This window comes from Cynocephalus volans, chromosome 1, assembly GCF_027409185.1.
Source record: "Cynocephalus volans isolate mCynVol1 chromosome 1, mCynVol1.pri, whole genome shotgun sequence".
Lineage (NCBI taxonomy): Eukaryota > Metazoa > Chordata > Mammalia > Dermoptera > Cynocephalidae > Cynocephalus > Cynocephalus volans.
In genome coordinates, this window is record NC_084460.1 from 237,875,293 (window position 1) to 237,899,882 (window position 24,590).

At 39.3% G+C, this 24,590-nt stretch overlaps 1 protein-coding gene across 1 annotated transcript; it reads left to right on the forward strand.

Annotated features, from left to right (window-relative positions):
- Nucleotides 1-9,716: 9,716 nt before the first annotated feature.
- On the forward strand, nucleotides 9,717-23,182 carry KLHL23 (kelch like family member 23). Its single transcript, XM_063098146.1, has 4 exons — nucleotides 9,717-9,960; nucleotides 10,831-12,045; nucleotides 15,547-15,699; nucleotides 21,094-23,182. The coding sequence occupies exons 2-4, from the start codon at nucleotides 10,833-10,835 to the stop codon at nucleotides 21,402-21,404; spliced, it is 1,677 nt and encodes a 558-aa protein (XP_062954216.1). The 5' UTR covers nucleotides 9,717-9,960; nucleotides 10,831-10,832; the 3' UTR covers nucleotides 21,405-23,182.
- The last annotated feature ends 1,408 nt before the right edge of the window (nucleotides 23,183-24,590 follow it).

A 24,590-nucleotide genomic window follows, 5' to 3' on the forward strand; every position in this document is an offset into this window, starting at 1 on the left:
AATAAAAGGATGGCACTGAGGTGGGACATAATCACTATATTAAGAAGGTATAAGCATTTCTACATAAACCGAGTGTATAAATTCATTTTATCTTTTAAAAAATCTTACAAAATAGAAATGTTCCAATTTTTAACATAAGAAAAAAAAACTCAGTGGGGTCATAGAACAAAGTAATGAAAGGATACTTTGAAACTAGCTGATGCTGAGTCAGGAGACCTGAATTCCAGTCCCAGCTCTAACTGATAAATAGCTGTGTGACTTTGGTAAATGGTTTCACTTCTCTGAAATCATTTTATTTTCTGTAAAATGACTAGATTGGTTGATTTTTATCCCTAAATACCTTCCACTTCTAAAGTTCTGTAATTCTTTTTTTTTTCGTCTTTTTTGTTACCGGTAAGGGGATCGCAACCCTTGGCTTGGTGTCATCCGCACCACGCTCAGCCAGTGAGCACACCGGCCATCCCTATATAGGATCCGAACCCGCGGTGGGAGCGCCGCTGTGCTCCCAAGAGCCACACCCTCCCGAGTGCTCCACAGGCCGGCCCAGAAATCTATTTTTATTTTCATAACTCCTCTGACCTACTCACAAGTCCTCTCTGGCTTGCAAGATTGTTCATGAACTGGACACAGAAATATATTCAAGGATGCAGTCTGATTATCCATTTCATTTTGCTTATACCATGCTTATAGCATGTCTTTCGTCTGTCTTTCTTTTCCCCCTCAATGTATTAGAACAGTATTTCTCTGGAGATCATGTTAAAATGCCAATTTTAACTTTTAAGCCAGTGGTAGAACTTGAGATTCTGCCTTTCTAACACATTCACAGGTAATATTGATGCTGCTGGTCCTTGGACCACACTTTCTGTAGCATGGTACATTCCAATGAAATGTGCTTTGTTACAAAAATTTTGTAATAACCTCTCTCGCGCAGCCCTAAGTAGCAGCAATTCACAGAATTGTTGTGGTGAGGTGCTATACTCATTTTCCAGAAATACTCACAGGGCATTCATGCCTAAGTTTGTTACTGAACCAAATTTGGGTTAGCTCACTGGAGTGCAGCTAAGCCAACACACTGACACTGGGTTGCAGTGAGGGAAATTAGACATTCAGTACAGGATCAAGTAATTGGCAGGGGCAGAAAAACCTCAAACTCATTGAAAGTTTACAAGCAAGAATTTTTAAAGGAAAAACTTGTAGGTTGCTGTTGGGGCTGGGTGAGTAGCCTGTGGGTATTTCTGATTGGTTGAATCTCAGAAGACAAAGAAAGAGCTCTGGGAACCTGTCCATCAGTCTCTGGCTCCAATCGGTCTGGTGTCCTTGTAGTCCACATCTGGTCAGCATTTTCATCTGGTGGGAAAACTTGGGTTTCATTCCCTGTCAAGATAGTGTCTTTGATCCTTAGAGTCTAGTGGCTCCTTCCTTAGTGCTTAGGCTATATCCCATGTGCTCAACTGTTTCTTTGTATTCCCTTCCTTACTAGTCATAAAACTCAGCTCCCTAGTTGTTAGTTGGAAAGCCCAATTCGCAGGTTTTAAATCAGTTTAAATTGGGAGACCAAGGCCACAGATTGATTTCATCTAAATTGTGGAGGAGTTTTATCAAGGAGGGGGTACCTACTTGGTTTCAAGTTCAGCATTGGAAGTACAAATACTTCAAATACTCAGACACCTGATTGCCTATCTTGCGGAAACTAGCACCATTTCTAGTAAAGGTAATATGAGTCAGAAAACATCTTGACTGGCCTATAGGTAAAGCCAAGTGCCACAGAAATAATCTAAAAGTCAATTCAACCCCTAAAAGTGAGTCCACCTGGCTCCTCTAAATAAGCAGCCAAATGTGATGATGTTCAAGCTTACCTGCAAAATACCCGACCCCAGCTCCTGTGCATTTGATTACCAAAGAGGAATTACTAGACACAGAAATAAACTGCTAGAGTGGGACTTGGTATAAAAAGTGACAATGCAGGCTTTCTCACCTTTGACACTGTATATATATGTATACATACATATATATAAGTATGTGTGTATATATATACACACACATACACTTTTTTTTCAGAAGATGGGAAGAAGAGTCCTTTAATGATCGAATAACCCCACAGCACATCTTCAGATGAGACCTGTTGTACGGGACATATGGGTAAACAATAATGAACTGAACAAACCCTTTTACCAATACCCTATCATTTTGTGCACCCTATTGGATTTCTTTTTTAGGTGGACAATGTGGTAGTTCTGATGTAGACAGATTTTTAGATGTGCTCTATATGGGATTATAGAATAATATATTCTGGGCCAAAAGCTAAATCTATCCTACTTGTTTGTGTTACACAAACTGATATCTGTGTGATGGTTCATACAGAAACAAAGTACTAACATGGATGTTTCCTAACACAGAAATTCTTGGAAATTCCTATTGTTTATGGAAGATATCAGCAAAAAATTCATTTCAGGGCTGGCTGGGTCACTCAGTTGTTTAGAGTGTGGTGCTGATAACACCAAGGTCCAGGGTTCGATCTCTGTATCAGCCAGCTGCCAAAAAAAAAAAAAAGTTAGTTTCTGTTTTGTATTTAAATAATAAATTTTTAGTCATGTATCTAAACAACCATCAAAAAATTTACAATTAAACCAAATAGTGGTTGCCAAATAGAATTTTATCAGTGCAAAATGGAAATCTTGCTCAGTCACATTTTTTCCGCCACACTACAGTCGTACTGTGGATTTTGTTACATACTGGTATGGTTTGAATGTGTCCTCTCCAAAGCTCAGGTGTTGAAACTTAATGGCCAATGTGATCGTATTAAGAGTTGGAGCCTTGGAGAGGTGATTAGGTCATGAGGGCTACTCCACTGTTGAATGGGATTAAGGCCCTTATATAATAGAAGCTTCATGCAACCCTCGTCTAGCTTGCCCTTCTGCCATGTGAGGACATAGCATTCATCCTCTCCAGAGTATGCAGCAACAAGATGTCATCTTAGAAACAGAGAGCAGCCCTCAACAGACAATTGGCACCCTGATCTTGGACTTGCTGTGATGAAATAAATTTCTATTCTTTATTAATTACCCAGTGTCAGTTATTTTGTTATAGCAACACAAAACAGGCCAAGACATTCAGTCATGTTGGACTGCATGTACAGCAGTGGTCCTGTAAGATTATAATTGCTATACCATACAGCCTACATGTGTAGCAGGCTACATGATCTAGGTTTGTGTAAGCACACTCCCCAGTGAAAACAAAGGGATAGATAAACCAGATGCTTTGAACTTGAGAATGAAAATCAGCACAAAATGTTTAGGCCGTATGCTGCAGGAGAGCAGTGTCTGTGGATTAAGTCATTTATGTAATTTTATTTTAAAACTATGTGCCCTTAAGCAAGTTTTTAAGGAAAATTCTGAGTCCTACCCTTAATCGGTTCATGTTTTCATTTGTACAACTAATATTTATTGAGCACCTGATATGTGGCTGACATTACTCTAGAAATACAGCAATAAACTGGGGCTTAATGCTTTCCGAGATCTTGCATTCTACTGGGAGAAATCACTTAATAAACCAATAAATAATCAAAATACATAATATTGTAGATAGTAGTAAGTACCACGGATTCAAATAAAGCAGGGAAGAGAAATAGGAAATAACAAGTGGTGATAGGGAAATAGTTTAAAATAGATTGGTAAGAGAAGGCCTCACTGTGAGGTTGGCATTTGAGCAAAAACCTAATGGAGGTGAGCAAGCCAGTCATGTGGCAGCCCCTGGGCAAAGATCAGTCCAGGCAAAAGGAATAGCTCGTTGTAAGTCCCTAAGGCAGTGGTGTTTCTAATGAGGGCAAAAGCAGGTCTGCCTGTGAGGATCTGGAGGCCATTGTTAGTACTTTGGCTTTGACTGAATTAGGAAGTCTTTGAGGAGTTTAATCTCTGACTTATTTAAGAGTATCAGTCTGTCTTGGTTTATTTGAGCCAATGATCTTACTTTTATTCTTTTTCTACTTGGAAGAATTTGATTTCTGTTGCTTGTAATTGAAAATGCCCTAGCTTATTATCCTTCCATCCTATATTAATTTTATCTGGAATTTAGCTTTAACTGTAGTACACAAAAATGTATTGCAGTGGATTGAATGGTCCCCCAAAGTCATTGAAGCTTAAACCCCATTGTAAATGTTGAGGGTGAGAAATTCTCCTATACTATTGAAAGGTGGGGCCTTAAAGAGGTATTCAGATTCTGATGACCAGGTCCTAATGAAAGGGTTAATAATGGTGGTCATGGGTGTGGTTCTGAGGATTTTAAAAGGAGAACACGTGAGAGTCTCTCTCTCTCTGCTCCACCATCTTCTGCCATGTGAGATCCCTGCCTTGCTGTAAAGCCACCACCAAAGAAAACCCTCACCAGATGTGTTCCCTAGACTTTGGACTTCCCAGACTCTGAAACTGTAAGCAATAAATTTTGTTTCTTTACAGATTACCCAGTTTCAGGTATTTACATTATAAGCTTCAGAAATGGACCAATACACATAATATTCTCAAATGAACTGCTATCTTTTATGTCATGCTCCATCCAAATAGTAATAGACTAGTTCCTGTTTTGGGACTAGATCAGTGGACTTTCAAATGTAATAATTTTGAAAAACTATGTCCTTACTTTAAAATTCTCAGATTGATATTGAAATTTTCATCATAAGTTTAAATATTTACCAAGGTGATAAATTTTAATATATTACAAATAATGACTTTTTAATAGTCTTTCAAAAAATATTTAGCTAACATTTCTTTAATGCATCAGCAAACATTTAAATATTTTCAAAAGTACCAAGATCAAGGATTTGGATTCCTGTACCTGTCAGCCACTATAGAAAATTTTTTTTTTCAAAAGTAAACACACTGAGAGATTTGATTATCAACAGGAGCTTCTTTTTTTTTTTTTCTTCCTTTTTTTTATTGTGGTAAAACATAAGGACTGTCATTTTAAGCATTTTTAAACAAACAATTGCATGGAATTAATTACATTTAAAAAATAAACTATTAAATAACTTTTAAATCTATTAGTAAAATCTAAGTATATGCCATTTTAAGCATTTTTAAACAAACAATTGCATGGAATTAATTACATTTAAAAAATAAACTATTAAATAACTCTTTTAAATCTATTAGTAAAATCTAAGTATAGTAATTTGAAACCCACTATCGTTCATTTAAAAATCCATAAACAAGTTGTTCACTAAAAGTTGGAGATTTTTGTCTCATTCTTTTTTCTTTTTTAGCTCACATTTTCATTCCACTTCTCTCAGAGAAGGTTGTCCTACTGAAAATACAGGCAATCATCACTTTGCACAGTAGCACAAGACCGTAAAAATAACAAAGCAAGTTGAAAATGTGCAACGTGATCTTAATAAGCAGTGGGAAAAATTATGATCATCCTGTTTTTTTGTCAGGTTTAAGACTAATTTCCTGTTTGTTATAAATATATACGAAAATGAAAAACAGAGTAAGACTAATTTTTAGTTAGCACACTGCAATTAAAACATTAGGAACATTGAGAATTAAAGTGTGTCATTTCCTTGTAAAAAACTTATCAAGAGTAGTTAGAAAAGTTCTTGCCATCTTGTCATATAACTTACGCTATGAAGTGACCATCTTTCTATACCTTGGTGAATTATCATAATTCTTTCTAAGTGTGGATCAGCTTCCAACATGTTATCCTTTGCAATTTCAATATCATGAAATACCTCCAAGAGTTCTTTGATGTGAAGCACCACTTCCTCTGGGACACCTTCATCTACTTTCCTTACTTATGTCACGAAGTTCACCTGCACTAAGTTCCCCTGGTTGCATATCTGGAATCTCTCCAACGGTGGAGGTGTCAACATTACAGTTAGCTATTCCTCTATAATTTCATATGTTCAATTCACATTTTATTTGCAGCATTGTCACTTTTCATTTCTTTGCTACACTTTCATTTTGTTGGCCAATACCCTCTTTCAATGATTTATTTTTGTAAAACATCACGTGGATTTATTACTGGCAGACAAGGAGTCAATGCAACTACAAGGTTTGCTGTCTGTATATGAATTGAGTAACAGATGCACAGAGACCAATCACCAATAGACTTTGAATGAAGACACATGACTGGTCACTGATCATGATGTGCAGCTGTTATTTATGTAGTAATTCGTGGACCGAAGAGCTAGCAGCAAAGTTTGTGTTTTATGCAGTTAGTTACTCACAGTTAGTATAGCATAGTAATAGAAATTTGAATCCTGTTCTTAGGAGACTGGTGTCTTTTAACTAAGCCATGGTAACTAAAATTCATGCATATTTTAACTATTTCAAAGAAAGAATTTTCTGCATATTTTTATACTTGAAAAAATTTTATTAATTATCTCTTAACCTTCTCTGTAACAAAAATGTATATAAATTAAAATTTCAACTACTTTATGTCCTTGATTAAGTATTTTTAAAAATTCTGACCTGGTTAACATTACAATTATTGTTATAATTTATCAAACAATATAAAAATGTTTAAATTAAAAGTAAAAAATCATCAAAAATTATTTCAATCTGATGAAGGCATCTATTTTCTTTTCATTTACAGCATATATCCTTGTTTGAGTATTACTTACTGCTGGAATGAGACATCCATTAGGATCAGTAGCATTCCTTTTCATCATTTCGGTAGATAGAGTTAGTTCCTGAGAGAACATGTTCATATGCCCAAATAGATACGAATGGGAGAAATTTTATTATAGCAACCCCACTCATTCATGAGTTCTTTCCAAGTTATTTGTCAAAACCTTCTTTCATTTTTGTTGAAAACAAGGAATTGGAAACCTCTGATTTGCAAAATTACTTGTTTCCCAGTCATTAGTATGTTCACTTTCTTATTTTACAGGAAGCATACCAAAAAAGGCTTTACCAAGACATGTCAGCTCCGGGGCAGCCACATATACCTGTGCTGGTTGTGTACTGAACACCTCCTGAGGGCAGTGCTCACATTGTACTCTATTTGAGTGGCATGAGCTGGAATTGTGCCGTGTACAACTTACACAGCAGTATGTGATGGCCTTACAAATTATACCTGCTTTTTTTTTTTTTTAACTTAGCAGCAACCTATCTAATCCAGTATGAAATGAAGTATACAAAATTTTCTGTCTATGCCTACCATTTACACACGTTGATAATGATATCACAATTAATGTATCAAACATTTAATGGCATGGCTGTGCATAGGGAACAGATGTACTAATAAGGTAAAACTAATAAATAAAATCATTATTTTTAGAAACCAGGAGTCCTTCGAAAGGTGAAGTGTGATGTCAGCAAGGCATCTAACTCCATGCCAAGCTCAATATCTGCCAAGAGTCATTTCATTTCCATGGTGGTTCTCTATTTCTTTAAGACTTGGAATCACAGATGGCACATCTATTTTCTTGAGCAGTGTCATTAATTTACTTAACTTATGAATGCTAATTACATGTTTCTGAATGTATCGAATCTATCAGCAATTGCAATGGTCTTTTGAATTAAGCATGTGGTAAAGAGGAACTAGTCCTGGCAATACCCTTCAGAGCCTGCTCTTCTCTTGGCAAGATGAAGAAGCCTAAAATACACTGATACATACTTTTAAGCAATAATTTATAACCGGAGAACATCAGACAATGGGAGCAAAAGTTTTGATTGATCCATGCTCCGATCTGAAATAATTCTGCACAAATGTCAATACAGTGAATTAAAGAATCATTTATTGCATGTAATTATGATTCTAGAAACCCCTACTCTATGTTAGGTGGAGCCTATATTTTCTATGCGTTGAATGTGACAAACAGCAACTATAGCCACAAAGAGCCATTTCTACAATTCAGTGACAAAAATGGAAAGTATGGCCCATCTTCAATCAGTCACAATTTTGTCTCTGAACGGCAACACCGATAGTAGCATCTCTATCAGTTATAAAGGACAAACTATCTATAATGACAATTAACTACAAGTTCATAATTTTTTGAATAAATGTTAATAAGATACTAATTTCCAGTTTGGGGTTGTGATGAGAATAAAGTGTACATAGCCTTTCATTAAAATAGCTAACATTTATATATCATGTCATAAGTGCTTTCACATTTGTAGTTTTATTTTATCTTTCCAATAATTTTATTTTTATGTTAGGTTGAGAAAGAATTGCTATCTGTGTTTTACAGATCAGAGAACTAAGGATCGGAGGAGTTTAGTAACTTGCTAAGGCTGTATGTTAGATAAACTTAGGCCTGAAACTAAATCTCATATGATTTCCTTCTCTACTAAACTATTTTTACCAGATGTAGGGATGGTAAACCTGTCATTTTTCTTCCATTTTGGGTCCAACACACAGAATCCTGCCTGCTGCCCTTGATTAGAATGCAGATTCCTAGGTCTACACCCCAGAGAAGTCTGGGTGGTGGTGGTGGTGATTGTGTAGTGCTGCATAACCAGCATCCCACATAATTCAATTAAGATGGTCTGATATGTGGAATTAAACTAAAACCACGCAAAGGAGAACAAACAGATGCTATTTGTTCAGAGATTGCTACGGCAAGAGTCAGTCACCAACACTTGCCTTTGCAGAGGCTCAGCTGTGGGCAGGGGAGAGGGAAAGCTTTAGACGTGAGAAAAAGAAAAGCCCGAAGTATGTTCTGAGAGGAGGTTGGCATGGGAAAGCTGGAAGAGGGGTACTAGAAGCCGGGGTGTTCTATGTGATTGGTTTGGGTTTCTCTGGTTGGTCCTGAGGTGGCAGTAGGGGTAAAAATAAGGATGTTGGCAGTTGTTGACCACATCCTCACTGTTCTGGTCCCATTGCTGCAGAGCTTGTGGTCCAGCTTCCTGGACTGCTTACGGTGGTTCCGAGTTCTGTTGTCATACACCATCAGGCGCACCCTGAGAAACACACTGGGCTCTGTTGGTGGTTTTCTCCTGACTTCCTTCCTCTCTTGAGCTTAAAGTGGCTCAACTGTAAGCTCCATGAATGGTTTAGAACATCTTTCAACACTCTGTTACTAGCACCTAGCCATATCAGGCACTCATCAGGCACTTAATAAAATCTTGCGAATGGATGAATGAATGATACATGAAAATATTTGATACCGGCTGTTGGAACAAGAAAATGAACTTTCTGGTGTAGCAGTTGGACATCTTTATGTGATCAGACTGGCTGTCACGAGAAAAGCTGGTGGCTGCTCCTTCCAGCCACTGTGCTGTAAATGCGGCAAAGAGAATCCTAGCACGATGGGGACTTCATTTTGGCCCCAGCTGCCCCCAGGTTTTCTCAAAGTTTCCAGGTTACCCTGTGATGTGCCAGTCAGCCACAGAGGCTGTGCTCTGCTGGGGATGGGATGGCGTTTGCGGGAAAACCGGGGCTACTTCTGGCGTTTCGAAGGCAACCTCGATCCCGGACCTTTAGTTTTGCTGTATCCTCTCCACACTTTTCCCTCTATTTCTCCCCACCTTTAGTGCCTGGGCTGGTGAGAGCTGCTGAGGGAGGGAAAAAGTGCACACACGCGCGCGCATACACACCCGCACACCCCTGTGTGGTCTTAAGGCCCCCAGAGTGTGTGTGCGTGCGCGCGCTTGGGGGAGAGACAGCCGAGGACAGAGGAGCCAGCGGCCGGCGCGTCTCCTCGGGGAAGCCGTCCCACCTGCTGCGGGGGGACGCTCCGGGGAGGGGCCGCAGCCGCGCGCCCGCCCGCCCCGCCCGCCGCGCGGCCCGGCGACGGGGGAGTTCCCGCGAGTGGCCCCGCGCCCAGGCCGCGCGGGGGGCTGTTCGAGCGGAGGCGGGGGGAACCGCCGGGGCACCAAAATAGGAGCCGCTTGTGGGCTGGCCCTGCACTAGCAGGCGGCCTCCGCCGCGCCGCTTCCAAAGATGGTCAGAGGGTCGGGAGGCGCCCCCGCCCCCGCTCGCCGCTAGCCTGCGGGCCAGCACCGAGTCCCGGGGCCGCCGCCGGAGGTAGGTGCGGGGCCGCCCCGCCGCCCGATGCCAGCCGGCGGGAGCGAGCGGGGCCGGGTGCGGGGGAGCGAGGCAGCGAGGCCGCGCCGCCTCCCGAGCCTGCCCGCGGCAGAGGATCGCAGACAATGGCCGCGCGGGCGCCGGGCCGGGCCGAGGGACGCGAGCACCGGGGCCGGAGGGCGGCGCGCGGCGGCCTGGAGTCGCGCGCCCGCGCCAGGGCCCGGGGCGGGGCGCTCTCGGGGCGGGAACGCGGGCCCCTGGCGCGCGGAAAGCCCTGCGGCGGGCTCGGGGGAGGGGGCGCCGGCTGGAGGGCTGCGGCCGGGGTCGGGCCGCTTTTCTTTCTCCCCTTCCTTAAGCAAAAGGCATTAGGTTTCCCTTTTCTGAGATTTCTTCTTGCCCACTTACACGAGTATGTGATCATCCCTTTCTTGGCATCAAGATGTAATTTGAAAGGGAGAAGGAGATGGAGAAAAAGGTTGACTTGGGGCCGAGACGGCCAAGGGCCGGCCTCGAGTGGGGTGACCCCTGGGACACTTGGCTTGCCAAGGGTGGAATCTCCTCTCGGATGCCAGCCCAGGACAGATTGCAGAGACTAGGTGAATGGAGTAGCAGATCAGTATTTCCTCTTCAAAGAGCAGCTGAAAAATCCAGGGGCCTCATTTCAGGCTCAGAGCTACCCTGGATTTAAATTGACCATCATATAAATTATGAAACAATACATCCACATTTTGCGTTTGTTACTTAGAATGCTGAACTTAGTCTAGTTTTGGAGTATATCCGATGCTAATCAATCATATTGATTGGAATATTTAACATTGATTATTTGGGGTAATGTGCAAAATTGGAAACTTTATTTCGTATTTCTTGCAGCCATGGCTCTAAAAGGACAAGAAGATTATATTTATCTTTTCAAGGATTCAACACATCCAGTGGATTTTCTGGATGCATTCAGAACATTTTACTTGGATGGATTATTTACTGATATTACCCTTCAGTGTCCTTCAGGCATAATCTTCCATTGTCACCGAGCTGTTTTAGCTGCTTGCAGCAATTATTTTAAGGCAATGTTCACAGCTGACATGAAAGAAAAATTTAAAAATAAAATAAAACTTTCTGGCATCCACCATGATATTCTGGAAGGCCTTGTAAATTATGCGTACACTTCCCAAATTGAAATAACTAAAAGAAATGTTCAAAGTCTACTTGAGGCAGCAGATCTGCTACAGTTCCTTTCAGTAAAGAAGGCTTGTGAGCAGTTTTTGGTAAGGCATCTGGATATTGATAATTGTATTGGAATGCACTCCTTTGCAGAATTCCATGTATGTCCGGAACTAGAGAAGGAATCTCGAAGAATTCTATGTTCCAGGTTCAAGGAAGTATGGCAGCAAGAAGAATTTCTAGAAATCAGCCTTGAAAAGTTTCTCTTTATCTTGTCCAGAAAGAATCTCAGTATATGGAAAGAAGAAGCTATCATAGAGCCAGTTATTAAGTGGACTGCTCATGATGTAGAAAATCGAATTGAATGCCTATGTAATCTACTAAGTTATATCAACATAGATGTAGATCCAGTGTATTTAAAAACAGCTTTAGGCCTTCAAAGAAGCTGCTTACTAACCGAAAACAAGATACGCTCTCTAATATACAATGCTTTGAATCCCATGCATAAAGAAATATCCCAGAGGTCCACAGCCACGATGTATATCATTGGAGGCTATTATTGGCATCCTTTATCAGAAGTTCATGTATGGGACCCTTTGACAAATGTTTGGATTCAGGGAGCAGAAATACCAGATTATGCCAGGGAGAGCTACGGTGTTACATGTTTAGGACCCAATATATATGTAACGGGGGGCTACAGGACAGATAACATAGAAGCTCTTGATACAGTGTGGATCTATAACAGTGAAAGTGATGAATGGACAGAAGGTTTGCCAATGCTCAATGCCAGGTATTACCACTGTGCGGTCACCTTGGGTGGCTGTGTCTATGCTTTAGGTGGTTACAGAAAAGGGGCTCCGGCAGAAGAGGCCGAGTTCTATGATCCATTGAAAGAGAAATGGATTCCTATTGCAAACATGATTAAAGGTGAGTGCAGATTATGTTTATTCTGTATTTTTTAGATGTCTGAGTTTAGGCCAGTGGTTTCACTTCTCTTGCAAGTAACTTTAAAAAGAATTTATCACTTTGGGATGCTATCTAGGAACTACAGTGGATTACATAAATAATGTTGTACAGAATGTTCTGGGTAGAAACATAGCATAGCAGGGTTCCCAGCCTGTCTGAGAATTACGTGATTAGGGTATGCTACTCAGGCTACAAGAGAAATATCGTTTATATAAGAAAACAGTATAATTCTTTCTACTTTACATCCTTACCCTAGATCTTACTCTAGCTCTTGCTTCAAGTCTTAAGAATTTATATGTAAGTCAGAGAATAAATGAAGAGATAAATCTGGATAGTTTTATTAGTTCGTGTTTGATTTTTTTTTTTGCTTGCTATTGGAATTGAACCCTTTTCAGTTTTGCTTTTAAATATTCAACTTTTTCCCTCTCAAAATATGCTAACCATCTCTCAGGAGGTCCTTCATTGAAACCTTGGAAAGTTTGGTCACTATAGGACATAACAAAGTCTCTCAAGAACTAGAAACAACTTCTGCTTTTTGTAATTTGCTTTGTCTCACAGAGTAAAGGAGAAGAGCAGACACCATACCCTCTCTTACGTGGCCCAACCAGGCACAGTACAGGGTCTCAATATCTGTCTGATAGGCACAGTATTTTTTGACGTTTGGTGATATATTAGCCTTGCTCTCCTTCCCTCCTCCCACTGGAGAAAAAAGTTAAACCGGAATCTTATTTCATTACATTTATTCATCAGAGCGGGGGAGTTGTACAAAAACAACTGGTAGGTTGTTACCAAGTTTGTGTCATTTTGTTCCACATGTTTCTTCCCAAGCCCTTCTGTTTCTTTTTTAACGCTAGTGAGAGTGTGGGAATTTGACCTGGTCTGGAAATATGACCTGATGTGATCCTTGGCTGACTCGCAGGAAGCCTGAGAGGCAGAATGGTCTTGTGATCAGGCACACTGCCTCTGAAGCTAAACTGCCTGGGTCCAAATCCCGACTTCCCACTTACTTGCTGGTGAGCTTAGGCAAATTGTTTAATCTCCCTGTGCCCCATTTTGCCAGCTGTACAATGGGGATGACGTTATCTAGCTTAGGATCGTTGAGAGGTCTAAATTGAATTTATGCTTGTGAAGCACTTAGAACAGTATCTGACACAGAGTAAGTGCTCAGTAAATGTTAGACATGATTGTCACGAACATCATTCTAGAAGAACATGTCAGCCCTGATAGGGCAGGAATATCTTCCTTTTTAAATCATGACCACTCTCACGCACACCCACAGGTTCAACAATGTAGTGGGTAGGAAGGAAGGAGGTAACTTAAAGCTTGTTGCTGTCGCTGCTCTGGCTTTTGGCTTTGCCTGAACTTGACCACCACTAACGAATTCCAGGATAGTTCTGAATGTCCTGATTCTTCTCCTACAAAAGAAACGAGGGAAGTTCAAATATTTTAGTAGCTATTGTAAACCTGTATACATTTCTGCTAATGTTAACGATGAGATAACAGTTTCAGTGGCTTTATAGTTTAGAGTATATTTCTTTGAGGATGGAAGTTTATTACTTTACTGAAATTTTTTAGAACTACATTTGAAACTGCTTGCTGAAAAGAAAATACTGCAGTGGTGTATCCATTGTGAAAGAAAGCTATATTTCCAAAAGTTTGTGGAAAAATAGAATTAAAAAATGATGCAGATCTTTCTGTGAGCTTTTTGGAGACCGCTCATATGTGTTCTTGCCTTGCTTGTCCTTGTATGCAATGTGAGATCCTCAGACCCCAAAGTTCTCCACCTACAGGCTGGGTCTGAAATTCCAGTTTTATACTTTTAACTTAGAGCTTTGTTTCTTATATATATCTAGTCATTCCGGCGAAGGTAACACTTTGCCAGTTATGTGTAGTTTTGACTAGCACTGGTTCTGATGGGCGGACTCACACTAAACTTTCACTTTCCCATTTTTCTGTAGAAAGGATAACATTTTTCTCAGTTTCTTTTATTTTTTAGAGAGGGAGTGAACTAGCAACTTTCCTTGGTCATGAGGGCTTAATTAGGGTAGTGTCAAATTTCAAATTTATTTCCTTTTTTGTTTTAGGAATGTGTCATACGGAGAAGAAATAAACACTTGGCCATTTAGGAACTCTTGCCTTTTTTTTTTTTAATCATAACTTCCCTGCTTATAAACTCACTTTCATTTTGGAGTAGAAATGAATGAGGAGATTCTACTGCACCCAGCACATGACAGTACTCAGTAAAAGTTGGTGGAGACTAAACACACATTTTCAACTAAAATGAGCCCCCATCATCTTTCTTCCTTTCTTCATCTTCGCACTGAACCCATTTTCTCCTCCTTCTCACTTTTCTGTAGCATCAGTGTTTCCCAGTTTTCTCAGCTCAGGACCTCAGAATCATTCTCGTTTGTCTGTGACTCAGGCATTTCTCAAGGCCTAGTCCATTTCTGTTGCTTATAGCAGTTTATAAGAAAACAAAATTTATTGCTTACAGTTTCAGAGGCTGGGAGGTCCAAAGTCCAGGGAACACATCTGGTCAGGGTTTCTTTGGTGGTGGCTTTACAGCAATGGAGGGGTCTCTAGGCGGAAGATGGTGGAGCAGAGAGAGAGACTCTCATGTGTTCTCCTTTTAAAGCCCTAGAACCATGCCCATAACCACGCCCATTAGGGCGTGGTCATCAGAATCTAATCACCTCTTCAAGGCCCCACCTTTCAATTACCATAATAGGATTTCCCACTCTCTTAACACTGTCACAGTGGGGGTCAAGTTTTTGGGGGGGACACTTAATCCAAGGCACCTTCCGTCCACATTTCTCTCTTGGGCCAGAACGTAGCTCTTTCTCACTCCTGGCCTTCTTCCTTTTTAGTCTTTTCCCTCCTCTGTTTAGAAACCTTAAAAATCCTGTGGAATTAAATCCAGATTCTTAGTTGGGCATCAGGATCCTTTGTCCTGTGGCTTCAACTTACCGTGCTGGCTTTAATTCCCATGCAACAACCCCTAATGTGCCACCTGGTCACCTGGTCAAACTGGGCTAGTTGACATTGTCTAATAAGCCTCTGCACTGACCTCTCCCTCTGCTTAGAATGGCCTCCTCTCACCTTTACCTGCCAAAGTCTTACTTATCAAGGCCCACATCAAATTCTGCTACTTCCTGCTGCAATTTTGTTGGTCAAAAGCAATCTCTTCTGCTCTGACCATTCATGGTAGTTCATTTGTCCCTTTTTTATGGTACTTCTTTCATTCTATACCTTCTGTTGTAATTATTTGTGTGCATGTCTCACCCTCTCTTAAAAGAGCACAAGGAGCTTTTTTTTTTTTTTTCCTTTTGTCCCTCATGGCACCTAACACAATGTCTTACATCTGTTTTCAATAATAACAAAAACAGTAATAAACTTAGCACAGTATTCATTGCAAAAAGAATGAAAGATCAGTCTAAAGATGTGATTTTAATTAATACACAGGTGTGGGAAATGCTACTGCCTGTGTCTTACATGAAGTTATCTACGTCATTGGTGGCCACTGTGGCTACAGAGGAAGCTGCACTTATGACAAGGTCCAAAGCTACAATTCAGATATCAATGAATGGAGCCTCATCACCTCCAGTCCACATCCAGGTAACAAAATACTGTCTCAAATAGTACATGTCATGATGCAGTTTATCAGCATAAGGGATGGCTAAAAATGGGCTGGAAATAGAAAGTACTTATTTTATAGTAGACTATATACATAGGTATCAAGAAAAGGCTCAAAATAGTCATCTCCATCTGACGATAATCGTGATTAGACTTCAGTTAGTCCATGTCTGCAAATATTTTCCCTTACGTCTTTACCTTTTAAGCCTGTTATTAAAAGTGGTAGTTTCTTTTTAAATTTTTTTCACTTAGGTTCTTTCTTGTGTTTCCTTTTCCTTTGTAGTGTGCTTTCTTTCATTTACCACTTGCATTATGTGACACAGTTTTTATGGACTGTTAAAAAGCATTAGTCTGTCTGTCAAATAGTCAGGGAGCATGCCTGGTGATTGAAGTTCAGCAGGAGATTGTTTCCTTTTTCAGAAGCATGTTCTTTCTGGGTTTCAGTTGCTAGTAAGCACTCCTGTGATGTGCAGAATCCTATGTTGACCTTCCCTTAACAGTCATAAAGGGGATGTGTTGTCATAAAGAATGGCCTGCCTTCTATGATGTCTTTTGTTCTTTGACTTGTCTTTGTGTGAAGTACTCAGGCAGAAGTGTAAGTTTTAGCCTGTTACACTTATGCCATATGTTTAAGTTTTTTAATTAGGAAAGATTTGTATCATATCACCATATTACTTTGAATCATTTTCCATAGAGCATCAAGTTTGCATGTGGGTCACTGGAGAGGGTAATTGAAATTCATAAGCTTGAGACATCTTAGTAACAGTAATAGCCAGCTTTCATGAGCACTTACCATAGGTCAGGCATTGGCTAAGCACTTTCCATGTAATATTACCTTAAATTCTGACTACAGCTCTGTGAGTCATTGTTTATCACTGTTTTACATACTTGGTAATGGAGACTTAGAAAGGACAGGTAACTTTCCCAAGGTCACACAATTTGTAAGTGGTGCACCAGGGTTCAAATTCTGGCAGTCTGATTTCATAACCTGTGCTGTAACCACTAAGCAATCTGCCTGTCCTTAAGGGAGCAGACTCTCCTTTTGACCAGTGCAGCTTCTTCTACCCGACACATCATCTGTCTCATCTCACGGTTCAGGAGGAGCATACCTGAATCTGGTGCTGCATCTCTGTATGCCACAGGCTGCCCTGGCTCTGAAGACATCATGAAGTGGATAGACTTCTGTCTCCTAGTTGTCTAAATGTGTCATCCCAGATTCTTACCACTTTCAGTTGTAACCAATGAAGTTATACTGGAAAGTAATAATAACAGTTCATATTGAGTAATCACTAGTGTTTATTCAGTATATATGTGCCAGGCACTAACTGTACCAATAATTTTACACGTGTTAATCTTTGGCTGGCTGGTTAGCTCACTTGGTTAGGGCGTGGTATTATAATACAAAGGACAAGGTTTCTGATCCCTGTACCGGCCACCCACCAAACAAAATAAATAAATAAACCTCACGATAATCCTGTGATCTAGGTAGAATTATCTTATTTTACAGACCACTGAGGTTCAGCAAAATTAAATAAATTGGCCAGGGTCAGCCAGCTAGTGCTTGTTAGAGGTGAGGTGCAAACCCAGGCAGTCTGGCTTATAGCCCATGCTATTAACAATTTTGCAAGTATGTCATTTGAACCTCATGTTAACCTTATGAATTAAATATTTCTCTGCCTATTTTGTGGACAGACTTATCTTCACAAAGAAAATCCAGTACATGAAAGGTCAGATTAACAAATTAGAAGGCAGTTACTTACATTTATATGTTTAATATATATTTCATAAAGTGGTCCCCTTAAAAATAAGTGTCCTATAACACACTTAAGGTGCATGTAGCTTAACTACTTGAAAAAGTGTCTAAAAGGCAGTGTGACTTAAGCCAAAGCTTTAAAAGCCATGGCAAATTGAAAACTCATCCAAAATAAATATTAAATTACAGTATAAATGAATATGAATATATAATTCCACTTGTAAAGTTTTGATTTACATTGAACTTTTTCCTGACAAAATGTAAAAAACAGATATCAAATTAGCACCTTGCATGATATGTTCTGTTTGGTGTTCACAGTGCTTAAATTATTTCTGAACTGGCTTCTTACCAATATTTAAGATTCAGAAGATTTCAGATAAAAATCATGATTTCTGGCCTTCAGAAAAATTTGAGGATCTGGCAGCCTTGGACCGTATTCTGTCCTGGCAGCAGTCACTGGAGCTGAGTAGTAGCTGTTCCCATTAGATGAGGCTTTCTCATCACATCAGACATAGGTGGCCTGTGCTGTTGTTTTTCTTTTTTTGAATTTTTTTAAATTTAAAAAAAATTTTTATTGTGTGGTTGTATTTCTTACTCCTGGCCTCTTTCACTCAGCTAGTCTATTATCTTCTTAAGCTCTTGAAGGCCTTTGCATCTGCATCCACTGAATTACAGCAAGGTGTGATTCTCATGCACTTTAGCAGCACCTCCAAAGCAATGTAAAATGTCAGCCTTGACTCTACTTTACATAGATATAGCTTAGAACTAGAAAAATGACTACTGTTATTTTTAAAAGGTGATATGCTATCTTTTATCTTAATCTCTTTAATGGGATAGCTTTGTTTAATTGAAAAACATGGGACTATAATTTCATTAAATTCAGTGTTTATTGAGACCCTACAATGGGAAAGGTAGTATTCTAGTCATTAGGTAAGACACAGAAATGGTTAAGTGCGAGTCTCAGGACTGCCACAGGAGCTCAGAATCTAATAGCAAATACACATAAGGGGAACCCAGGACAATCTTTGGTAAATTCTATACAAACAAGTGCTGTTGAAACTGTGTTTACTTGCCTAACCTTGGGCAAGTGGCTTATGTACTTGGGCCTTACTGTCCAGTAAAATAAGGAAGTTAAACTACGTAAACTTTACAGGTCCTTTCAATGAGGAAAATCTTAGGAAAAAAGATTAAATCAATCAAATGGATATTGTGGTTGTCTCTGAATCCCTCAATTGCTTTGTTCATATCACTCTTGTAACAATGAGTACAGACTGCCATGTATTTATGTTTAATATTTGTGTGTAAACTCTTTGAGCCGTGACAGATGGTGTTATTCCCATGCTGATCTGGAATTTTCTTCATTTCTTCGTTTGTCTGATAGGTATCTACTGTGTGCTTCCTATGTGCTGTGTACGCAGTGCTAGGAGCACAATTAAGGAAGACACAGTCCCGCAGCCTCAGTAGCTTAGAGGAGTTAACTGACAAGAAAAAAAGCAGTTATAGCTCTGAAGGGAAAAGTTGTCATCAACAATAAGAGAACATTGTGTTTATTTAGGTAACGGAGGAAGAAATATGAGGAATCACTTTATTGTAAACATTTTTATTGCCATATGAAGAGTGAAATGCCTGTTTTAACATAAGAATCACAAATTGAGAGACTGGCTGGTTCACTCAGTTGGTTAGAGCATAGTGTTATCACCCTAAGGTCAAGGATTCATTTCCCCGTACCAGCCAGCTGCAAAAAAAAAGGAATCACAAATTGAAGATTTCTTGTAAACTTTGAATAACTTAAGAAAAGCCTAGTAAGCTCATTGTTGCATCCACTTATACCAACTGGTAAAATTTTTGAACCATCATTAATTTTCACAATAACCATTGATGGGACTGATTCATAGAACATATATAAACAATTTTTACAAGTACTTGAAACAACTAAATCCTATGAAAATTCTACATTATTATAAATAGAAAGTAACAAATGAGTTTTTAAGAGCTAAGAGAATTCTTATTTTCTTGAATGTCAGAAACTTGAGAACAGTATGTGGAGTCAAAGCAAAAAATGTCCATCTTCTGCGACTTTCCTTAGCTTTCAAAACCTAGGTAGCAAGAACTGTATTTGTAAGAAGTTATCCTCCATTCTTAAAGAAGAAATCACATTTCTGAGCATATTCTTTCTGAAGAGGGGCTTACTTATAAGCTTTTTTTCTACACGATAGTGTAGGCACACATTGGCGCACAAGAGAGTACAAAGTACAGTTTATTCATTGATCCAACAAACATTTATTGAGTCCTTACAAGGTGCCAGACACATGCCATCCTCCAAATAGCAATGGAGTAGTGGGAAGGACACAGTTCCTGGCTGCTGGGAGGGGGAGAAAAACAATCAACAAGAAACATACCAGATAATTAGAAATGCTACAGAGAGAGTTAAAATAGGGTGATGTGGCAGAGATGCCTGACTGGATAGCCAGGGAAGGCCCTTTGAGGAAGGGACAGTAAGATAAACCTGAGTGACAAGAAGGATGCAGGTGTACAAAGAACTAGGGAAAGAAGAGACTTCCAGGCAGAAGGGACAGTTCAGTGATGGCAAGCTAAATCTTTATTTATTTTCTTTAATGTAAGTGCCACTGACAAATCCTCCTCCTCCTTCAGGGCTGCAGCTAAAAGTAAGTAAGTGTAATTTTATGGCTGATATTCCCAGAGAATTAACTAACAGGCTAGGAGTGATGTTAAAAGTGGGGGCGTGGAAGAAACAGGCTGGGACCAGGATGAGGCAAGAGAGATGCTTGAGGCACAGAATTTAAGGAGCCACTCAGAGTGACTCAGAGAGCTATGCCTCCCTACATTTTGCACCCTGGGTGTCGCACCAACATCCCCCTTGTCGCAGCCTTGGGAAGAAAGAGAGGAAGTGGAGTTGTGAAAGATCCTGGTGCTGTACAGAGCCAGCAAGTTTGGGTGTGGAGGGGGAGATAAATAAAATGGGAAACACTGGAACAGTGTAGGAGGGGGACCCCCTAGAGGCAGACTCTCAGCCCAGGACCCAGATCCCACACAGCAGCCCTCTGCCTGGGGACACCTTTCACACCGCTGAGGGTGAAAGACTGTAGTGCCCCACTAACCTGGGTGTGTGTTTCTCTAGCTTCTTGTGTTCCTAACTAGACCAGCAGTTTGAGAGAAGCAAGCAAGGCCCTTCTGGATGGCACCTGTGAGAGCAGACACTATCGATTGCCTGCTACTTGTTACAGGGATAGCTGCCAAGACCTGGAGGAACGTACACCACTTACATAGTGTGTCTTCTTGTAAGGACTGTGCTGCTGCCATCTTTTACAGATAGGTATCACATAAAAGGGTGGTGGTCCGAGGGAAGAATTCCTCCCTGGCATCCTGCAGAGCCAGCTTAAGGATGAACTGAGGGATAATGGCAGTGTGGAAGGAACAGGTAATCTGAATCAGGTGATAGGAGGTAGATTTTAAGCCTCAGTGTTGCACTAGTGAGCCAGAATTAAAATGTCACATCTATATTTTTGTGTGCTAAATTGTAAAGGTTTATTACATCACCACACTATGGTAACTCTTTGGTTATCCTAATAAAAATTTGTTCTTTTCTTTTTCCTTTTTAAAAGAATATGGATTGTGCTCAGTTCCATTTGAAAATAAGCTCTATCTAGTCGGTGGACAAACTACAATCACAGAATGCTATGACCCTGAACAAAATGAATGGCGAGAAATAGCTCCCATGATGGAGAGGAGGATGGAGTGCGGTGCTGTCATCATGAATGGATGTATTTATGTCACTGGAGGGTACTCCTACTCAAAGGGAACGTATCTTCAGAGCATTGAGAAATATGACCCAGATCTTAATAAGTGGGAAATAGTAGGTAATCTTCCAAGTGCGATGCGGTCGCATGGATGTGTTTGTGTGTATAATGTCTGATTGAATCTGAGAAATGACCAAGTAATCACTATTTTGGGGTGTAGTTAAAAAAAAAAAAGCACAGGGTGTGGAGTCTCTTACTTGTTATTGTCTGGCACATCACAGGAGATGGGTAAATTTTAATTCCTAACCCTATTCTACTCCTGAGTCCAGTGATTTATGGTCAAGAAAAATCTTATGTATACATACAGTTGAATCAGTGGGATTAACTGTTCTAAACCCTGCTTTTCAAAAGTAATATGGAATATTTGACAGTTGGTAAAAGGTCAAATGCCTTTGTAGTAAATCTTTTCCTCCTGGTAGCATCAACACTGGGTATAGGTCAAAATCATTCTATGGAATGAAATGTCTTTTACGAGTCTGTAATGTAATAGTGTATACTAAGGTTCCATTTAGCTAGTAGGAATTTGAAATTTAAAGAGGGTATCATCTCTACCTCTACAACATCAACACAACATTTTTTTCACCTTTAGAATTATTTAGAATGTGGACTTAAGTATAGTTTTTTTTCTTTGTAGTGTGTATAATTTATTGTTATTCTTTATTTACTGACTACCAGAGGTATGCAAAATAGTATGCAAAGATTATTACTGTTCAAAGAGTTTACAAACTAAATTTAAAAGGATGGCAAGTCTGAAAAATTGTATAGAAAATAGTCAAACATTTGTTGATGCTATTTTTAGTTTTCATCTTTGATGTAAATTGCTTGTTTAGATGTCTTTAAGCATGTTAGAAAATCCTCTGTATTAAGTATAGATAAATGTCTGCCTATAAAATTGAATTTTAGAACCAAAAAGCATGTACAACAGTTGTGATATAGTAGAAAATTACATTGACAAGAAATTTGCCTTCATTTCCCAGTTCTGCCACTAACTAGATTTTGTGACTTGAGTCACGCCACTTCTCCATGATTAGACATCCCTGACCCATGCACACTGGCACTGCAGGTCATAGATATGCCTAGATACAGATCCCCAATCCGCCAAAGGTAGCCTGGGTGGCTGGAGCCTCTAGGCCAGAAACAACTTTGCCCATTTTCCCCAGTATGCCTACATACTACTTTCCATGTTCATCATGACTTGAGAAAAGTTGGGAAGCATTGCTTAAGTTGACTCATCTAAACTTTTAGTTATCTGTGAAACCATCTATTCTGCACTTTTTAAAAAAGGAGCCAATAATTATTTTTAACTTTAAATACTGCAGTTTAAAACTACTAACACTTCTGATCTTTAAAAAAAAATTTTAGGAAGAGATTGTTTAATGCATTCATTTCAGATGGCATTTTAAGTAAATACAACCTTTTGGGAATGCTGTATGTAGGTGTACTACATAGCAAGAGCTCTAAAAATGGCCCTATCCTTTGCCCCATAAATTCTACTCCTACATTTTTAACCTAAAGAATGATACAAAAAAAAAGGTAAATGCATGAAGATGTTTGTATCTACATTATTTATAATAGCAAAAAATTGGAAAAAGTCTATATGTCAGTGAAGAAAGTGGGCTAATGAAAATAGTGAGGTATTATACTGCCGTTAAAATAATTATTTGGAAGAATATGTACAAACATGGATGTGTCTGTGATATGGTAAGTAAATAAGCACAATAGTATGCCCACTACGATTGTGACTTCGTAAAATCTTTGTGCATGTGGAAGGTAATATACAAAACAAAATCATTGATCAGTGTGGGGGGATACAGAATGGTTTTTAATTTATTTAAAATTTTTCTTTAATATTTGTGTTTTCAATAAAAATAAATAAATATACATGGTAAGACTACTTGAAGGATAGTCTGAATTAGTGAAACAACTGAATTATAGACTATTTCAATCTAGAATTGAATTATAGACTTTTATTGTTCTCAAGAACATTTAGCAATTAATGCTGGACTAATAATATGTTGCCCAGTAATGCTTTAGAGATCTGTTTTATGGAACAGATGAGAACAATTTCAATCACCTTTCCCTCCTTTACCAATTTATCTAGGTCCTGTAAAATCCTGACTCAATTTCAACCTTCTCTAGGAATTCTTTCCAGACTGTTTCAACTACAGTTAAACTCCCATTGATACATTTAAAGAATTTATCACTTACATATGCATAATGTGTCTCTTGGCTAGTTTTGAGATCATGGACTGCATCTTAGTATTCTCAAGGTCTAGCAATTTCATATGTATATCCAGCATACTTTTTTTGGAGGACAATGGTATTGATTATTTTTTTCAGAAAAGCATTCCGGAGATGCTTGAAGGATCTTGAAAATAGTTTGTGATCTGAAGCTCCTATTTTCTATTAAATAACTTTTTGCAGTTCCTATTTCCTGCAAAATTATTTTTTGCTATTGATTTGTGTACAGAAGAAAGGATTAAGGAAGGTACACAAATTTCTGTCAGTTATCCCAAGTTCCAAATCACTGGGGTATGAATGAAAAATACTTTATTGCAGTAAAGTATATATATCCCAAACCATTGCTTTGGGAGGGCAAATGCTATTTTACAACATGAGGAAAGTTGTGGAGATGATTTTAAGCATGACTTAATTAAGATGACTTTAAAGTATCCAAATTTTAAAAGTTGCTATTTCTTACAGATTTTATTTTTAGTTTTTTTAGCTGAAACTAAAAGAAGATCAGCATCTAGGTACTTGCTTAAAGGCATATTAGCCTTTATTTTCACATTCATGTAAATATTTAGTAATTAAGATTAAATGAGGTTCTCAGGAGGGGACCCTGATCAGATAGGATAAGTGTTCTTATTTGAAGAGATATCAAAGAGCAAGGAAGCTCTTTCTACCGTGTGAAGACATAGCAAGAAGATGACCATCTGCAGACCAGAAGAGAGTTCTCACCAGAATCCAACCATGTTAACACCCTATGTCAGACTTCCAGCCTCCAGAACTATGAGAAAATAAATGTCTATTGTTACAGCCACCCAGTCTATGGTATTTTGTTATGGCAGGTGGAGTTGACTAATACAGCCTGCAAAGGCGATAGATCTTTCCATGGTGCAGTTTAGGTGCTGAATCAGCCAGTAGTAGATAATCTGTCTTCCCCACTCCCCCAACCCCCTTCCTCATCACATATGCAAAGCAACCATAACACCTGTTTTATGAGTCGGAAAATGCCTGAAATTCTATAAATACAGCTTCATTCAGTAGACACAGCTTGGGGTTTCTGTCTGCCCCTGAGC